Raw genomic sequence first — 19,738 nt, 5'->3', positions numbered from 1 at the left:
GTTGCTCCCAAGATCTTTCATGATGTCATGACTTAAAGCCCATGTGCATGGAGCAGAGACTTGCTCGCCTTCATTTGGGAGGCATAGAGCTGCTGCCAACTCCAAATCTTCAAGTTCAACCTGGCTGGTGGCGAGATCCATCAAGTGAGCCCTCTCATTGCTCACTTGATTCATGAGATATCCCACCATTCATTCTACAAAGTCGAAGAGGCCATGATTGTGAGTCCAACGCTTGGCATCCGCATCGAATTGCCACTCGAGATTTTGAGGATGACGGTATCTATCTTGGGTGTTTGCTTGGTTCGCATTGTGTCGACTCTTCGGCTCTATTGAGAATGCGCTTGCACTTTCTTCTTGTCGCTCTCGATTGGTGCATTTCTTAGAATCTGATGCACTCGTTTGAGATGGGTGAGAGCACCTAGCTGATGATCACTCTCTAGCACACTTGTGATCTCAAGATTTGCTTGCCACTCACGCTTACCCTTTGATTTTCCAGTGTGCGCTTCCTCTCGCTATCAGCCGTCAGGGTTAGGGCTAACTCTGTTTCATTGTTTTGTTCATATGGTGTTCTTGCATTGTCACTAAGTCTTTTCTTGAGTAGAGTTGTTTGTGATTGTTGTGGAACTGTTTTGTGTGCAACGTGAGTTGTATTAGTTTCATTGGTAGTCAATTCTAGCATGGTGTGCATGGCTTGCATATATGCTATGCTTGGTTCTTGATATTTTCTCAATTTGTTGAGATTGACTATTTGAATTTCTTCATCATCAAGTGTTATTAAGTGGGCTATGCCGGGTGTTTACATATTTGTGATCTTGAATGGTCCTTCCCATTGATGTACCAATTTGCCTCCTATTTTGTCAACACTTCCTTTATACCATGGAACAAATTCCCAACTTCAAATCTATTAGTTTTCTTTATAGTTTGTTTTCTATCGTGATAAGCTTTTCTTCTTGCTTGTATAGCTTCAATTGTTCATAAAGCATATAATCTTTCTTCATCTAACTTTTCTAACATAGTCAATCTTTTCTTGATTGATTCTTCTTGATTAATTTGCAGCTGAATTGCCATTCTCAAGGATGGTATAGTATATTCTAGTGGTGTCAAAGCTTCAAGTCCATAAGCTAATTTGAATGGAGTTGAATTTGTTGAAACTTTATATGCTATTTTATAAGCCCAAAGAGCATCATAAACTTTATTATCCCAATCTTTAAGATTGATTTGCACTATTTTCTTCAATATATTCTTGAGTGTTTTGTTTGTGGATTCGGCTTGGTTGTTGCCCTGTGGATAATATGGTGTAGATTTCTTATGTTTGATGATGAATTTGTCTAATAAAATCTTGATTTTTTCATTGAGGAAATGTGCTCCTCTATCCATTACCATTTCTCAAGGTAATCCATATCTTGTGATAATTATTTCATAAAAAAACTTAACTGTATTCTTTGTTGTCGCTTTCTTGAATGGTTGAGCTTCTAGGTCCTACAAAATCTAGGCTCCATCGTTGAAAAGGTTCCATTGCTATAGTCAAATTTAGTTTTTGTGTTTGTTTCTTGGGTGGAAATTTTATACGTTGACAAATATCACAAATTTGACAAAACTGTGAAGTGTCTTTTCATAATGTAGGCCACCATAGGCTTGCTTGCAATATTTTTCTTGCTGTAATTTCTTCTGCAAAATGCCCACTAGAACAACTTGCATGGGCTTCTTCTAGTAACTCTTGTATTTCTTCTTGTGATCTTACACATTTTCTTAATATATTATCATGTCCAATTTTATAGAGTTTTCCTCCGACGACTGAGTATCATCATGTTCTCAAAACAAATTGTTTTCTTTGATCTTTCATGGTACATGATGTGGGAACTTTTGTAGTTGTTAAATAACTAAAGATTTCTTGAAGTGTATTATGGGTGGTAATTTTAAAAAAATGTGAATCGGGTAAGTCATTGTTGGGGTCTTGTATATTTTCCCTGGTTGTAATTCTATTGAGATGATGAGCTTGTTCATGGTATTTGCCAGGTTTGTGAATTATCTCAAAATTGAATCCTTGTAATAACAAAAACCATCTTGCTATTCTTTTGCTAAGGATGGGTTTGTTAAATAGATGAATCAATGCTTGATGATTGACAAATATTTTTACTTTGTTGGAAAGTAAATAGTATTGGAATTTGGTTAAGACATATATCATGCCTAAGGCTTCTTTTTCTATAGTTGTATAATTCATTTCGGGTGGAGAAGGTTGTCAACTTGCATAATATATGGGGTGATCACAATTATCATCTTTATGTTGGCAAAGAATTACTCCTATGTAAGTTTATCTTTGAGTATCAAGAATGTTTGCTGACATTCTTGAGTCGAATGATAGAATTTGTCTTTCTTGAGTAAATCAGTTAATGGTTTAGCTACTTTGGCATAGTCCTTGATAAATCTTTGATGGTAACCCATCTTACCTAGAAAACTTCTCAAACTTTTGAGATCATTAGGTGGTTGCATTTTCATAATAACATCGGTTTTAGCTTTATCAATTGGAATGCTTTGAGTGGAAACAATGTGGCCAAATAGTATTCCTGATTTAATAAAGAAAGTACATTTTTTAGGATTAAGAGCAACTTGGTTTTGTCTACATTTGATAAAACATTTCTCGAGATATTTAAAATAAAGACACTTGGAAGGTATCAGTAATGATATGTTAAAAGGTAAATGGGGCATTGGTTAATCCAAATAGCATTCGCATGTATATATATGCTCCCTATGGACTTATAAAAGTTATTTTATGTTGATCTGTGACAGCTATGTGTACTTGATTGTAGCTTGAAATACCGTCAAGAAATGAGTACATCTTATAACCAGCTATAGCATCAAGTATTTCATCTGAAAATGGTATAGGAAAGGCATCTTTTGTAGTGGCATCATTTAACTTTTTATGCTTTATTTCGTTAAAGTGGAACTTTTCATTATCCCACTTATGGTGTGTGGCCACATGCCATTTTTATAACAACAATAAAAAATTGAAGTTTTAGCTTTATAATTTATAAATTAAAAACTTTTCATATGATTTTGTGTTATAATATTGTGAAATATAAAAAATAAATTAAAAAACTGATAGAAATATTAATAAATATTAATTAAGTACTAGGAAATGGCATGTGGACACATGCTAATTAATGTCCGACTTTACTGAATAAATTCCACTTTAACGAAATAAAGCATTCTTGTAGTTTACACAGATGCGTAATTTCCCATTTTTCTTAGGTACAATGACTAAAAGTGATAGCCATTGGGCATTTTGTATTGGATATATAAATCCTGCTTCAAGGATTTTGTTGATTTCAGCTTTTACTTTTTCAATGAACGTTGGATTCATTTGGTAAGCAATTTCTTTAATAGGTCGAATTCCTAGAAGTAATTCAATTCGATGTGTACATAAATCAGGTGGTATACCTTTGAGGTCTTTATATGACCAAGTAAAAACATCTTTATACTTAATAAAGAGCACAGTAGCATCAAGTTTAAAGTTTTGTCAAATTGTGTAACTATTAAGACATTTTGTGGGTTTGAGGGAGTCCCTAGATTTAATTCTTCAATGTCTTTATTGATATTTATGCGAAGTTTGAATTCTTGATTTTCAGTGGTGAGAGTTGATCAGCCTTGTATATTTAAGTGATATTCTATAGTTTGTAGTTGTTTTGGTTGTATTGCTGGTCTTGCTTTTTGTATAGTGGTTTTTGTTATATTTGTCTTCTTTAAATTTGGTTGTTTTGAATCTTCATAGTCTTGACACTTGGATACAGGAAGTATCCTGTTGAGGTCAATTTCTTGGATTGCCTTAAGTTCAGGATATGCTTCAAATAATTTAGCTTCTTCAAGATTGTCTACGCCTTTTTGCTAATTGTACTTTTGAACTTGTGTTGGTTGGAAACTTCTTAAAATTTTGTTGCTTGTTAATGTTGATATTTTAGTTTGTCCTTTTTGGGATTGTATACATATCTCATGTTCCATCAAATATTGTGCATAAACAGCTTTGTGTCTGCCTAGCAAGATTTCATAAGAAGATTCTTCAATCGGCATTTTTAACACAACAAAGTTAACTGTAAATTTATGTCCTTTGATTGTCATAAAGATATCACATATAATGCCTGCTAGTCTAACTACTCTTTGATCAGCCATGTGTACGTTGAATGGTGCACTTTGTATATTGCCAAGTCCTAAGGCTTTGCATAGTGCATATTCGATGATGTTAACCACAGAACCTCCATCAAAGATAGCTTCTTCAATATGATTTTTGCCAATATATACGTTGATACAAGGTACATTATCATCATAATCACCAAGTTGGATTCTTTTGGTATGTTCTTATTGTGTTGGTTGAGATTAGTGTTTTCTTGTGTATGAGCTTTAAAGATCCTTCGATTACATATCTTTAAGATTTGGTCTTTCATATATAGTGCCATTTACAGTATTTGTTATAAGGTTAAAGTAATTCCTTGTTGTAGTATGTGTTCAATAATGGTTGTATGCTCATCTTGAGTAAAGCTTAATACTTGAGTTTAGTTATCTTGATTGTATATTTGATCATTAATAATTTCGGGACTTTGTTTTGAAGCTTTTGTTGAATAGTTTTAAGTATTTTCTTACACTTTTTCCATTCTGTATTCTCAATTTCTAATGCTTGATCACTTTCATCTTGTTCTTCATAATTATCAAGTTGTTGACATTCATATTGTGTTCTTGTGATTGCCAAAACTTCTGGTTCTTTAGTCATTACTTTTTCTTTATATTCTATATCAACTTCTACTTGGACTGCTTGTGCTACTGATGGTCTTCCAACAAAAGTTTGATTGACTCTTTGGTTTTGTGGATTGTATTATTGTCTAAATTGATTTTGTTTTGGTGGATAATTTTATTGTAGTGCTTGATTGTTGTAAGTGTTTTATTTTCTTTGTTGGCTTTGGTTGTAGTTGTTCCCTTGTGGACATTGATAATTGTTTAATTATCCATTGTATCGTTGTTGGTTGTAATTGCCTCTATAATTATTTTGTCCTTGACTATAGTTTTGATTTTGTGGGGGATTATATCCACAATTATATTCTTGATTATATTGTTGATTATCTTGGTAATAATAGTTTCTTGGTAGTCTTTGTTCATGGTTGTTGTTTCCTTGATAATTTTGTTGTGGTGGTCCTCTTTGAACATTTTCCACGAAACTTTAGTCGTATTTCTATATCGACAATTCTTGGCTATATGTCCATCTCTATCACAAATCTGACATTTGGGTAAATGAAATTTGTAGTTTGAAATAAAATGTCCTTCATTTTTGCATTGTGTACAAAAGACTCCTTGTTTAAGCTTGGTTAAAGCTAACTTCTTCAATACATGTTTAATATCTTTATCCTATATCTATTTCTTCTTGGTTTTGATTAGTATTTCTTCCTCTTCATCATCCAAGTCATCATTAGCATGAGAAGGTTCACCTTTAGTGAATTGTTTAAACCATTTCTAAAGTTTTAAAATTCCTTAAAATAGTGAATCAACACTTTCTTCATTAGGTGTATCAACCAAGGTTATCATGTTTTGATAGGCTTCTCGTAATCCTTGTATGTAAGATAAACTCTTGCCTTTGTCAGTGATTAAATCCTTACATTTCTTTGAATGTAATTTGAATTGTATAGTATAGTCTTGAATTCCTTCCTTTGGTCACTATTTTATATTCTTAATTTGCTCATAATGCTTCTTTGGTGTTCCTTCTACTGGGAACTGTTCCTTGAATTGTTCAAGTTTCTCATCATATGGTACAGAATCCTCTAGAGTATTATAGCACTCAAGAGCTTTTCCTTTAAGTGTGTATGGGAAAAGTATGGCTTGATGCTATTCTTGATTGTTTATCTTGACAATTAGTTGAATTGTGTTATATGTAATCCTGAATCTTCTGACTTACTTCTGGTGAAAATCAAATATGTAATCATGCTTCCAATTGTATTCATCAGGTTGATGATTGCCATTGATGGTTGCTGATCTTGTGTTGAGAGTTTGAGCTTTGGGTTGTATAAACCCCTTGATCTAAAGTGTCGTCCTCAATCAAGTGTAAATCTGGTGTAGTTGTGACAGAGGTTTTCTCACTTGGTCTTTGGGAACTAGTAGTTCCTGTTTTGTTTTGAAATTCTTGTTCAAATTTATCTTGTAACTCAATTATTATACGCTCTTATTCCTCTGTATGTCTTAATTGGAAAATGTTCCTTCATTTCTTATCTGGTTTCATAAATCTCTTTCTTGAGCTTTTATAGGATTGGTCCTATTGGGGTACATTCAGTCGTCTAAATATATTGAGATATTCTTGTTTTAGAAACCTTCACTTTGGTGGTATATTTGTGTAAAGTCGAAGTCAAGCTATATGTCTTGAGTATCCTTGTAATAATATTTGTTTGAAGGTGTATGTATTAATATCCCGAAACTTGTCTGTTTGTAAGTAACAAAGTCAATCTATATTGTCTTGAATCTTCAATCATAATCAGAAGTCAAGCTCCTAGCTTGAATCTTCAATTGAGTATTTCTTTCTTGATTCTTCCCGAGTCTCTACTCGAGGTCACTTTCCTACACGGACTCAGGAAAGGTATTTTTATATGGTTATAGTAGTTGATAAGATGTAAGGTGTGGTGCTGTTCTCCAACATTTGGATCGAACAAATATATATATTATCAAGACTCACTGCAAGAGTCCAATTTTTAATAAGTATTCATATAGTGGTTTTGGGCTTCTTTTCCCAAGATATAGGCTCTTATAACCAAAGACTATGTTTTCTAATTAGTTGTGAGATTGGAAGATTGTGGTTATGGCTTGATATATTTGAACCCTTCAATCTTCAATCTCTTCACTAAGTATAGGTCTTCAAAATTCTTGTTTTATGGACCTCTTTATCCTTGAGCTGAGTCCAAGTGTCAAGGTAAAGATTCCAACAAATTTCTTTATCTTTGATCAATCTCATATGTGCACGGACCTATACAGCACTCTTTTCTCTAAAGTCCTTTCTTTATCTTGAGGTAGGTATGTTCCAGCTGTGCTCTATAAACTCCAGCTTCCAAGTTTGCAGAATAAGAATGCTCTTTCATAGTAATGTTTTTGTATGTCTCGTGTCTATCAAATGAATTCTTGATCTTGTTAGCTTCTTGTGTTAACTCATTGGTTCTGCCTTACACATTGCCTTCGATTTCATGATGGTTCATTTCCCTGATTCTATACTTACCTCTGTTGTATAGCATGTTTTCTTTCACAATTAGAGTTGATCGCTTCATGAGCTTCCCAAGGTATAATCTCAATTAATATTCTTGGATTATAAGTTTGAAATTTTGACATAGGAGCTCCTAAAATACTCTTTAAAATGTTGAGATTTCTTGGATGCACTCTTCCTTGTTGGCTGTGAGTGATATTTATCTCTAAGCTAGGGTTTCGACATTGGACCTCAGTGTCAAAGTTGAAGTTTATTACTGTATATAATCTTGGCCTATTGTGATTCCATCTTAAATTTCTCCTCCTTCGATTCGTAATCCTCAAGCTTTCAAGTCGTTCCCTTGAACTTGACTCAAGTTCAAGTTCCCGTCAGTTTCTTGAACTCAAATTCTTAATTCGAATTTGTTAATTGCCTTGTCCTTGATTTCTTAATTCTCCAGCTATTCTCATCCATCCTAAACAATGCCAATATGTTATAGTATATAGTTCAATAAGAGTGCTTATTGGTAGTATTACACCAAGAGGACTTTGAAGAAGTCGGTAAGGTAATTTTGCATTCTCTTCAAAATCTCTAAATCTAAGAGTGTTAACAAACAAGTGAACTTATGGTTCAAAGGTTCCACACTCTATTGTTGCTATGACTTTCGTCAAATCAATGTTGAAAACAAGCGTTAGTGGTTGAAAAGTTTCATGTTTATGTATGTCTAGGAATTTTACAACTCGAAGAACCCTAACTTAGGTGTATCGTATACACATCTTTCAACAAACATTTATCGTTTCTTTCAACATTTCCTCATTTTTGCATTCTTCTTATTTACTAGAAAATTTGTAAAAGAGTCACAAAATTATTTTTTGGAGTTTTAGAAAGCAACTGAAGCTTTGTTTCTCTTCTTGTTCTAAGCTATCGTTAATCTTTTCGGTTTTGTATTTTTGGGTAATTTCTTTCACCTTTTTTTCTTGGTCTTTTCTAACTTCTACTATAGCTTTTTTTTAATCCTTGATTCTTAACTTTGCTTTTGTTAGTTTGCAAGTGTTGCAACGCCATTTAAGACAACATTGTGTGTGTGGTTTGGCACAATTCCTGAAACCACACAAAAGGCAATCTTCATATCTTGTATATTTGGGATCATTGAAGGAACATTCATGCTTGATCATTCTTCATGTTTTCATGTTTGTTAGCATGCACTTGCTCTGATTTCTTGTCAGAGATTCTTCAAATATTCTGATGTGTAGAATATCCTTCGTCTTCAACCTCTTGCCAAAAGGCGGTTATAGAAGATGCTTGGACTTTTTGAGAAGTGGTGGATCACTAGATGATCGTAGTCTTCAAGCCCTTGGTCTCTAACATGATTTCCATGCTTCTTGATCTAGAATTTTGTTAGTTTTCTTCTTTTTGTCTCTTTTCAACTTTTCCCTTAATTCTTGACTTCGGCTTCTTCTTTTAGTTGTGGCCAAGGCTTCCAGTCTTTGTTCTTTGGGTGCTCTTCACTTTGCCTATCCCACTGTGGTCGCCAAAGTGGAAAACTACAAAATCACCTCTACAACGATCTTGTGAATCCTCTCTAATCTAATCTAGATCCAAACATAAAAAGGAAAGAAATACTTAGCTATGTGTTATCGCAAAGATGTTAATATTGAGATTGATCTACATCTCATAGCCTTAATCCCCAGAAAGTAATGAGTAAGATAGTGTTATTCCGATGCAAAAAGACAGAGATCTAATCCCCCTAGACTATGCTACACCACCTCTTGAGGTTCTTCACCACCCAACCACCCCCAAGCTACCTCAAAAGCTCCACTGTGAGCCCTAGGGTAGGGTTGAGTCCCTTACCCTAACATGCTTTAATATATCCTTGAGCCTCCCTTTGATTGATGTTAACCACGTGGTCAAAGTTGGCGCCTAACAATTCTTCCCCCCCCAAACAAAGCTCCTAGTCCATCTTCCACAGCCGTATACATCAAGGAGGCATTAGGCCTGTCACTTCGAGATAGTACACCTTTTAATTGGTTGATATAAAATATCGGATGAATTTTCACCCTAGCTAGCAGCCGCACCTGATAAGCCACTTTACCAATGCGCTCCAGCACTTCATATGGACCAGCATATCGATAGGAAAGTTTATCACTCTTCCCTGTCTATAAAGACACCAAGGTGTTCCGCCACTCACTTGACGGAAAGATCCCACCCACGTTCCAGCTTTCACGTTCGTAGCTTCCTCAACATTTTTACCATGGATATGGTTTCTCCAAGGTCGTCACCCTGAAGGCTCACTTCTGCACAAAAGAGAAGACAAAAACAATACTATTTTTCAATGAGGTAGGAGCTGGCTACGAATGGAAGAAAAATGAAAACAAGCAAAGAAAGGAAAGCGTTACTCATCCGATAAATTTCCAAGCAAAGGTATTTCTTGAGTTAAAAATTGAGATTAAGATTTCTTTTGGTCCAAATTCCTGACATGGATGACTAGGCATGTAGTGGATATATAGGCTGGTGATCATGCTAAACTGATCCCCTTTCTGTCTTTTTATATCCTTGACCATAATAATATATACTCCATTTGCTCAATATCTACTTTTCTCTTCCATGCTTATTTGTTAGGTGCCAACTTTGACCACGTGGTCAACGTCGGTCAAAAGGAGGCTCAAGGATATATTAAGGCATGTTAGGGTAAAAGACTCAACCCTACCCTAGGGCTCATAGTGGAGCAGCGGCCCAGTGAAGCTTTTGAGGTAGCTCGGGGGTGGTTGGGTGGTGAGGAACCTCAAGAGGTGGTGTAGCATAGTTTAGGGCAACTAGATCTCTGTCTTTTTGGGCTGGATCATAATATTAATATCAGAGGAGTTGGTTGCGATGGCCGATCAAGTTGAACACTGGAATCCTATTGCTAACGATAGTGCCAATAGAGTTGCAAAGATTTGGACAATTCAAAATGTGGTTCATGAGCTATGAGCCCTTATGGCCAATCTTCTACTCACAGTAAGTTAGATACTAAAAAGTTGCAAACTTTGCAATGTGAGGATGATGAGAACAACCATTCTGGTAAGAGGAAAAGACTTTCGATCGTTGCTCGTCAACTCAATTATGTGTGGAACAAGATGGAGCTCGAGGATACGCGTGAATCAGCTTTAATGCTGGAGGACGTGTTCTATGGTGATCCAATGCGGATTTTACTGGATAATGGGAGCAATGACAACTTTATTTCGGCAAAGTTTGTTGCGGAGCATAGCCTAGTCACACATGGAGTTCTTCCATACACTTAGGCACCAGGTCAAGATAATAGGATAAGGAAAGGGCCTTACAATCAAGTGATCACCCCTTTAGCTAGTTGGCTTAGGGTGTAAGGAATAGGATTCTAATATTGGTATCGGAGCCCAATTCGATTCTCGTGGCTGACGAGTAGGGTAGGAATATTTCTAAAGGAATATTCAACATGGTGAATCTAGAGGAGGGTTGGTAGACCCTAAGAGAAGGACCATGGTGACTGAAGGGTGGCCTAATTATGATTGCGGATGATCATTCCCTAACGAGGGGAGGATTGTTAGGCACCAAGTCAAGATAATAGGATAAGGAAAGGGCCTTACAATCAAGTGATCACCCTTTAGCCAATTGGCTTAGGGTGTAAGGGATAGGATCCTAACAGTGCAGCTACCTTTGCTCAACATTTCGATGCTTGTGTCGAGCAGCTGGAAGTGTTGGTTAATAACCCTAAGAGAAAGACCATAGTGACCGAAGGGTGGCCTAAGTATGATTGCGGATGATCATTCCCTAATGAAGGGAGGATTGTTAGGCACCAAGTCAAGATAATAGGATAAGGAAAGGGCTCTACAATCAAGTGATCACCCCTTTAGCTAGTTGGCTTAGGGTGTAAGGGATAGGATCCTAATACTTTTAATTTATACATAAATTTAGAAGAGTGTTGCCTTAAACAATTAAAATACATCAGATTTCCTGCCGTCATCAAGGTCCCAAATAATGGGAGAGTACTTCCCCATCGTCGCCCTCTACGTCCCTAGACATGGCATGATGATGTGGTGGGACCCTATGAGAACTCATCCAAATGCATACATATACACATCACTTTCCAATCCCTACAGCAATGTGCAGCTACCTTTGCTCAGCATTTTGATGCTTATGTTGAGGGGGCTGGAAGTGTTAGTTGGCAAAACCACACTTATGAAGACTTTTTATCTCCCGAATATCCATCGTGTGGATTTCATTCTTGGGATGCCATGGTTAGTGAAGGTGGATCCAGAGATAAAGTGGAGTATTAACCATGTCTTGCTGGAGTATGGTGGCATTAAAGATCTGTGGTTTGGCAAAGGTGTTCAACCACCAGTTGTTATGCTCTCTGCTACATCTTTGAAACAAGTTTGTCGTAATGGAAAAACAATTTCGAGTTACTTGCTGTTTGTTCGTGACTTGGGGGCCCAAGGCACGTGTGGGGAAGAAGCAACAGTATGGGATGTACTTGACGAGTTTTCTGATGTTTTTCCATTAGAACTTCCTCATGGGTTGCCTTTGTTACGAGGTGTGGAGCATAGGATTACTTTGGAGCCGGGGATGTGGCCAATTTATTGGCGTCCATTTCGGTTAAGTTATGCGGAGGAGCAAGAAGTTTAATGACAAGACAAGGAGTTACTTGAGTTTGGATTTATTCAGCCAAGTAAGTCTTCGTCTAGGGAGTGGATATCATTAGATTGCAATGGATGATGCATCTATTTCCAAGACGGCATTCAACACAAGCTTCGGACATTTTGAGTTTACAGTTATGCCGTTTGGTTTGATGAATGCACTAGCCACATTTACTCGGTTGATGACGGAGGTATTTGGGCATTATCTTCATAAGTTTGTAGAGATTTTCTTGGATGATATTCTTGTTTTTAGCAAGAATATGGAGGAGTATAAGGTGCATTTGCACAAGGTTCTTTTGTTACTCCGAGATAGCAAACTTTATGCGAAGATGAGCAAATGTGAATTTGCAAAGTCGAAGGTGGAATATCTAGGCTATATTATGACATCTAAGGGTGTCAAGACAGATCCAAGGAAAGTGGCTGTGGTGGAGAACTGGCCTACACCGATTATAGTGGCCGAGTTGCGCAGTTTTCTTGGTATGGCTAGTTACTACCGATGTTTCCAGCATAATTTTGCCGAGGTGGCTATTCCTTTGATATGGTTGTTACGCAAGAATGTGCCATTCGAGTGGAAGCAACCACAAGAGGAGAGTTTTGTGGTACTGAAACAATTGTTGAGCAAGACTCTAGTGCTTCGCATTGTTGATCTATCAAAACCTTACGAGGTGACATGTGATGCGAGTGGTTATGCACTGGGAGGAGTTTTCATGCAAGAAGGACTTTGAATTCCGTGGAGCAACACTATTCCACATATGAGCAAGAGTTACTCTCTATTGTTCATGCTTTATGGATGTGGTGGCACTATCTTTATGGTGCAATGTTCGTGGTGTTGACAGATCACAAACCATTTATGTATCTTTTCACACAGAAGGAGTTGAACACTAAGCAAGCTCGTTGGATGGTCAAACTCATGGAGTTTGGGGAGTTTCCTATTGAGCATCGTCTGGAAAAATCATATATGGTGGCAGATGCTTTATCTCATGTTCGTCATGTGATGACATTACAAACATGATTTTGTCATCATTTGAGTAAGGTGGTCAGCGAGTTTGGGCAGTTGGTTGAGCATGCTCAGGCTCAAGATACTGAGGTGGCTTCTTTGCGAGACCAGATGGAAACCCCTTTCTCATTGGTGGATGGGATTCTCTACTATAATGGCCATGTATATTTGCCACGGGTGGATGCGTTAATTACTCAAGTTTTATTCCACTATCATGACTGTCCCGAGGCCAGTCATTTTGGGGGGAAGAAGACATATGACTTGATTAAGTGCAGTTTTTATTGGAGGAATATAAAGGCTAATATCCTCAAGTATTGTAAATCATGCGAGCTTTGTCAGCGGGTTAAGGTGCTATGGGAGAAGGTAGGGGGATTTTTGCAACCTTTACCTATTCCTTAGAGCTGTTGGTGTAATATCTCTATAGACTTCATCACTTGTTTGCCATGAACACAGAGGCAAAAAGAACAAGTATGGGTTATAGTGGATCAATTGACGAAGTATGTGCAGTTGTTGGCTCTTCGGAAGACTGTCACTGGCTTAAACTTGGCTACAGTTTACCTGGAGAAGGTTTTTCCTAATTTTGGTTTGCCGAAGGACATCATTAGTGATTGAGATTCAAAGTTCACCAGTGGATTTTGGAAAAGCTTTGCAAAGGCTATGCAAGTGACTTTGAAACTCTTGAGTGGAGATCATCCTCAGACGGATGGGCAAACCGAGCATGTGAATCAGGTGGTGGAGGATATGCTATATTGTAGCATTAGTCAAAAGCAAAAACAATAGGATCTATATCTTCCGTTGGTGCAATTTGCTTACAACAATAGCTAACACAGTAGAACCAAGCTAAGTCCTTACTTTGCCATGTTTGGAAGGCATCTATGAACAACAATGGAGTTAGGATTGCATTTGAGTAAGGACATTCAAGATAAACTTGATTCCGAGGTGACTGATCTGGCCATAGAACTTGATGAGATTCTGGTGCTGTGCAAACGAAATTTGCAAGTAGCTCAGGATAGAGTGAAGAAGTTTGCCAATGAGCATCACCAATTCTGGGAATATAAGGTGGGTGATCTTATTTTTGTGCGAGTGAGTTTTTGACTATACCGAAGAATCTAGAGAAGAGGAAAAAGAAGGAACTTAAAGTCGAAAATGATCACCAGGTTACCACGGCACTCTGAGCAGCATTGTGATTTGCTAGAGTCTTGAGCCGCTGCTCTCCGATGTCCCGCGAGACGATATGATACTCCGCTCTCCATCCGCAAGTTTGTGCTGGCTCACAAAAAGGCCCGTCAAGGCCTAGGTTCGTCAGAGTTTGTTCGTCAAGCCACTCTGGGGATTTGGATTCGTGCCGTTCTAAGTGCTAAGTGCGGAACGAAACAACACGAACGAAGAAGTAACGGTACGATTGATGTTCTCTCATGGACGAACTAAGTTTGTAGTGATTGAATCATTTTATTTTGGTGCCAAAGTACAATGCTTCTCGTCATCCTCTTCCAGAGGCCTCGACCATTCTAAAGTCGCTCATGCTGACGAGATTGGCCTCTTTGCTTATTCTTCCCATTTTTCTTCTTTTTCGTCCCTCGCAGCAAGAAAAAGTGAACCTCAACTTAACCTTGGACTTCAAAACTCGACCATCATCCCTCGAGTTCCTCTGCTCCAGATGGCCTCCAGTCCAGGTTCTTCTCGTCTTCTTTTCTTTCTTTGCCGGTTCATCTGATCCAGATTCACTCCAAGACTACTGCCTTCCTACTCAAGAGCAGCAGCACCAGTGCAAGAGCTCGCCATCACCCAGTGACTTCGTCTCCAAAGTCTTGGGAAACACCACGAATACCCAGCAGACCTGGAATGCCACTCTACTTTCCTCAGCGAACTTCCTCTTAACACCATGGACCTCACCATCGCCAGAGCCAAACTGGGAGTCGGAGGCACGGTCCCGCTGCATTACCACCTCCGAGCATCTGAGCTCGTCTTCATCGTGGAAGGAGTCGTGGAGGTCGGGTTTGTTAACACGAGCAACGTCCTGTACATCCAGACCCTCCAGCCGGGGGACGTGATGATCATTCCCAAAGGCATGCTCCCTCCACTACAAATACAATCCTGGCAGCAGCAGAGCCACCTTGCTGGCCTATAGCCAGCGTTCCGGTATCCTCGCCCCTGGCCCCGGTGTCTTTGGCTCTGGAATTCGAGACGAAGATATCGCGGCCTCCCTTGGCGGACTGGACCACACCTCGCTTGAAGCGGTGAAAGCTCAGTTCATAGTTCAGTTGTTAAGCATTAGTAGTTGTAGGCTGGATCAATCTTCTCCCAGCTGGAACTCAGGATATAGCCAACAAGGGCATCTGGGCTCGCCCTAAGAAATCATTCTCCCACCGCGGGAATCTCTAGGAATCTATTCCTGAGTTGAGGAACAGATTAGGAGAGTAAAATTAGTGCGCGACTAGCAAACAAATGGTTCGGAGCTGCGCAAGCAGCGTTAGACGTGAGCACTGACTTGTTTGTGTCTAGCCGCGCTGGGTGGTCTCGATGGGAAGCTGTGCGAATGGCTGTGCGAGGAGAAGCACGACTTGAATGTTAAGGAGGGCCGGCTGCAGAAGGAGGAGCTTCTCGCAGAGAAGCTCCTCATCTTACTGAAGCACGAGGGTATCGCGCTATCCACAAGTTAACGGAAAAGAGAGCGAGAGTTGTTTAAGCCATTGCTTGGCGAGTAAAAGGCAACTGCTTGTGCTCTTGGTGTGTGATCGTAGTCCAAGCTCCTCGCAGTGATCGATTAAAAATTTTGAGCTCCAACTTGGACCTTCTGGAACAGATGTTTTTCGTGGAAAACAAATGTCTTACGTTTATTTAGTGTTCTAGTGAGTTGTGCAAGTTGTGCATCTTCATGAGCGTGTTTGCTAACGTGCTTGGCACGTCTCTGTCTCTTTCCTTCTCTTTCTCCTCGGAAGTGGAAGGGACTGGCACGAAAACAAAAACAAAAGAGCGTGAGAGATCATATCTGGCACGGCATTGTGACTGCTTAGCTTACATGCGTTCCGGAGTGGGAGACGCCGGCGCCTGAGAGCTTTCGTCCTTTTTACTGCTCTGGAAAAACAAGAAAACATGTTTTCATTCTGGACGTGATCTTGAACGATCAGTTTCAACAAAGTGACCAAAAAGGAGATCATAAACAAGAAAAGAAAGAGAAGAAAGGAAAGTACATTAACTCAGATTTCTGAATGACCTCACGAACATTCAGGAGAACTTGTACACTTTTGTCCAGAGCATCAGTGCTTATTGCCTCTTTTCCTCATGGACGACTTCGTCGGACTCCTGCTGCTACGGTTCCATCGAATCGCGCTGGGGCTCGTCTGATAGCCCGGCTCGCGTTCGTGTGGACTATTTGCTCCATAGTATAGCGCCAATTAAATCCGAGAGCTCGGCTAGATCCTGGACTGTAGGTACGTTTGTCGACAATTGAGTATGATCACGGGATTCCACCGCTATATTCGTTCCGACGAGCTTACGAGTTTGAGCGTCCCCATTTTTTTGAGAAACGCGGCGAGATCGTTCTCGGGATTGCTGGCTCCACATTAGAATCCGAGAATGTTTGCAGAGGCAAGGGAAAAAGAATTGTCACAAAATTTCTTTTGCTTGAAATTCATCCTGGAACACGATTAGATACGTTAAGACGCTATTAAAACACCAGTTGGCTAGCATAATAAAATGTATCTAACAGCCCTTTCTTTTGTTAACAGATAATTTTATCTGATTTAATATGAAAAACGACAGGTTTGTAATTTATTCGAATCAATCACAAACAGACTCTATCACGGCCGAGGCTTAAACTTAGCTTTCACCGCTTCAATCGTGGCGTGGTCGAGTCCCCCGAGGGACGACGCGATAACTTCGTCTCGAATCCCAGAGCCAAACACACCGGGGCCAGCAAGGACGATTCCGGGGCCTTGGCTATCGAACAAGGCCAGCAATGTGGCTCTGCTGCTGCCAGGATTGTATAGGTAGTGGAGCATGCCTTTGGGAAGGATCATCACGTCTCCCGGCTGGAGGGTCTGCGCGAACAGGACGTTGCTCGAGTCCACAAACCCGGCCTCCACCTCTCCTTCCGCAATGTAGATGAGCTCGGATGCTCGGGGGTGGTAGTGCAGCGGGGCCGAGCCTCCGACTCCCAGGTAAGCTCTGGTGATGGAGAGGCCCATGGTGTTGAGAGCTGGGAAGTTTGCCGAGGTCAGTCGAGAGGCGTTCGAGGTCTGCGGTGGCTGGGAATTGGGGGCGTTTCCCAGGACTCTGGAGACGAAGTCACTGGGTGAAGGCGAGCTCTTGCACTGGTGCTGCTGCGCTTGAGTAGGAAGGCAGTAGTCTTGGAGTGGATCTGGATCAGCTGAATTGGAGAGAGTGACTGTAAGAGCAAAGAAGATGAGAAGAACCTGTAGAGACGAGGCCATTTTGGAGTGGAGGAGCTGTGCTCGAGTTATGCAGTCCAAGGCTACTATGTAGAGTGGGGGCCCTTTACAACGGTGACTGACTACCAACAGGAGTAGTCGTGGATATGATTTGTGCTTTGTTGTCTTCCACCTTTTCTTTCTGTGAGGCAAGAAAGGATTAAAAAGAGGTGGAGTTTACAAAAATAAGGGGCTAGCTAGGAGAACAAGGCCGAGCTTGCAAATAACATAGTGCAAAATGGTGATGAGAAAGATCTTGAAACTCTGGATTTGCCAATACAAGGGAGCAAGAATATTTTAAAAATATTCTAGCACACTAAAAAATATTCTGTTAAGATTTTAATAGTAATATTTTTATTAAATAACTTAATAAATTTAATAATATTTAGATTTTGGTAAATTACCAATAGTTGCTATTTAATAGAGGTTTTGCCTTTATCAACTAGTTTATAAAAGAAAATATTATTTTTAATATTTAATAATTGGTATTTATACTAATTATTTAAGTAAGAATCCTCTAATTTATAACATATATTTATATTAAATTTATTATTATTACATAAAATACCATATGTTATTTTAGATGTAATTTATAAATAAAACTTATTTATCTTATATTAAATTCTAATACAATACCAATATCTAATTCTTTTTCAATGTCATAAACACCCCATATTTAGACATTGCAAGGTGATGAATCCAAAGTTTAACATTTAGATCCATCCCAAGAAATATACAATATATAAAATATAATACTTGCAAGGGATGAAAGACTTATCAGAATTTTGATATTGAAAGAAGTATGTGCAAGTGTAACTTGGGAATTGGTTAACTGTGATGTTGCAAACTTTCTGTTTATAGTATCAATTCCATAAATAAAAACTATATATTTATAATGACAATATTGCTACTTGATATTGACATTTTTAACTTCTGCCTTCAACTATAATGTTTTTGAGTATGTTGCCTTTCCTTCTTTTGACCAAGCATTTGTAATCTTCACATGTTTGTTGTTTTTTTATTTTTGAAACTTCTTGAGAATAATGTTGATATTGAAAGTGTTCTTTTCAAATTTAAAACCTACTTCAACCAAAGCCTGAAACTCTAAATTCGTCAAGTTCACCTTTTCTTCAATTAGCCAAGTACATGATATATATTCTGGTTTTTGGATAATTTATGCTACAACAGACCATGTGTGCAAAATTTCTATTGGACAGAACCATATAAATTGGTCATAGTGTTATGGAGGATCACTATATTGTCGTTGTCCCAAAAAAAAAGGTGTTGGAGTGTGTAGACTTCCTGTGGTAATATGTTTACCATATAATTTTCCTCCAATCCAAGCAAGACACTTGACTAAAGATCTTGTTCTAGGTTGATATATAGCCCACTCAATCTTATGAATCTTTTGTTCTTTAACTTAAAAACACCTAAACTCTTGGTTGTTCGGAAGTAATAGTCCTCATTCTCTAGTAATATGCTCATACTCAGAATGGTGTGAATCTGTTAGCTATATTAGCTCACTTGTTCATCACTTCCTTCTAATAGTTTTGAAGTTCCCAATTAGTTTTGTTGTAGATCGAATTTCAAAATCATTTAAAGCTGATCGCATCACCTCTATAGGCTTTTGACTAGGAAGTTGTATTGATGTTATAGCAAATACACTAAATACTTAAGATTCAGTCTATTTCCTATAATATAGCCTTTCATATAAGTGCATAAAGATTTGTTGTAGGATAAAAATAACCATGTCATTTCAACAAGCTTTAAATATATGTACATGTTTAAAGCCACTTGTTTTTGCTAGCAACATCACATGGTAACTTTTGATAAGATTTATTGTTAGAATTTAGGCAGCAACTATTTCAAAACTCATCTACAATAGAAAGAGAATTAATAAAAAAGATCAATGCTAATACTTGCACACATGAGAAATAATTAATGTCCCTCAATGTGGAAAATGAGTAAACCACTATGTCCTAGAATTGCTTTCTCATAAGCATTACCTCCAGCCCACCATAAACGTATGAACTTGTATTGCTTTTTTGCATCTTTTAAAGTGTTTATAGCTCTTAAACTCTGACACAATTACTTATGCTCATCATGGTATTCAACTCAAATGCATTTCTCCATGTGTTTATGTAAACTCTGCTCCTAATGGAAAAGGCAAGTCCTCTCTCAGCCAACTAAAACCTTATCTAGACGACCATTGGAAATGGTTTTAATAGCTCACCAATTTGCTTAGGCTTCATCACTGTAGCACACTTGAATTTAGAGCTGAACTCCAAGCTTGTTATGCTATGAAACAAGGGTCTAATACAATCCCATGAGCACTAACCCCTCATATCTAGCATCTGCACGCAAAATGGTGTCAAATGGTGTTTGGCATAAATTTGGTATATTGGTGGCCTAATGCAAAGAGGAGGGTACCCCACTGACTATAGTAGCATAGATTTTGGGC

At 38.3% G+C, this 19,738-nt stretch overlaps 1 protein-coding gene across 1 annotated transcript; it reads right to left on the bottom strand.

The window, feature by feature from the left end:
• Positions 1 to 16,216: 16,216 nt before the first annotated feature.
• On the bottom strand, positions 16,217 to 17,280 carry LOC9631016 (germin-like protein subfamily 3 member 4). The gene is made up of 2 exons (XM_002990263.2): positions 16,678 to 17,280; positions 16,217 to 16,399 (listed from the first exon to the last, which is right to left on the bottom strand). Exons 1-2 carry the CDS (start codon positions 17,278 to 17,280, stop codon positions 16,217 to 16,219), a joined length of 786 nt encoding a protein of 261 aa, XP_002990309.2.
• Positions 17,281 to 19,738: the final 2,458 nt, after the last annotated feature.

The sequence above is a fragment of the Selaginella moellendorffii genome, unplaced genomic scaffold (assembly GCF_000143415.4).
Source record: "Selaginella moellendorffii unplaced genomic scaffold, v1.0 SELMOscaffold_107, whole genome shotgun sequence".
NCBI classification, from domain to species: domain Eukaryota; kingdom Viridiplantae; phylum Streptophyta; class Lycopodiopsida; order Selaginellales; family Selaginellaceae; genus Selaginella; species Selaginella moellendorffii.
The sequence above is the reverse complement of the archived record's forward strand: the minus strand, read 5'-3'. Positions and strand labels throughout refer to the sequence as shown.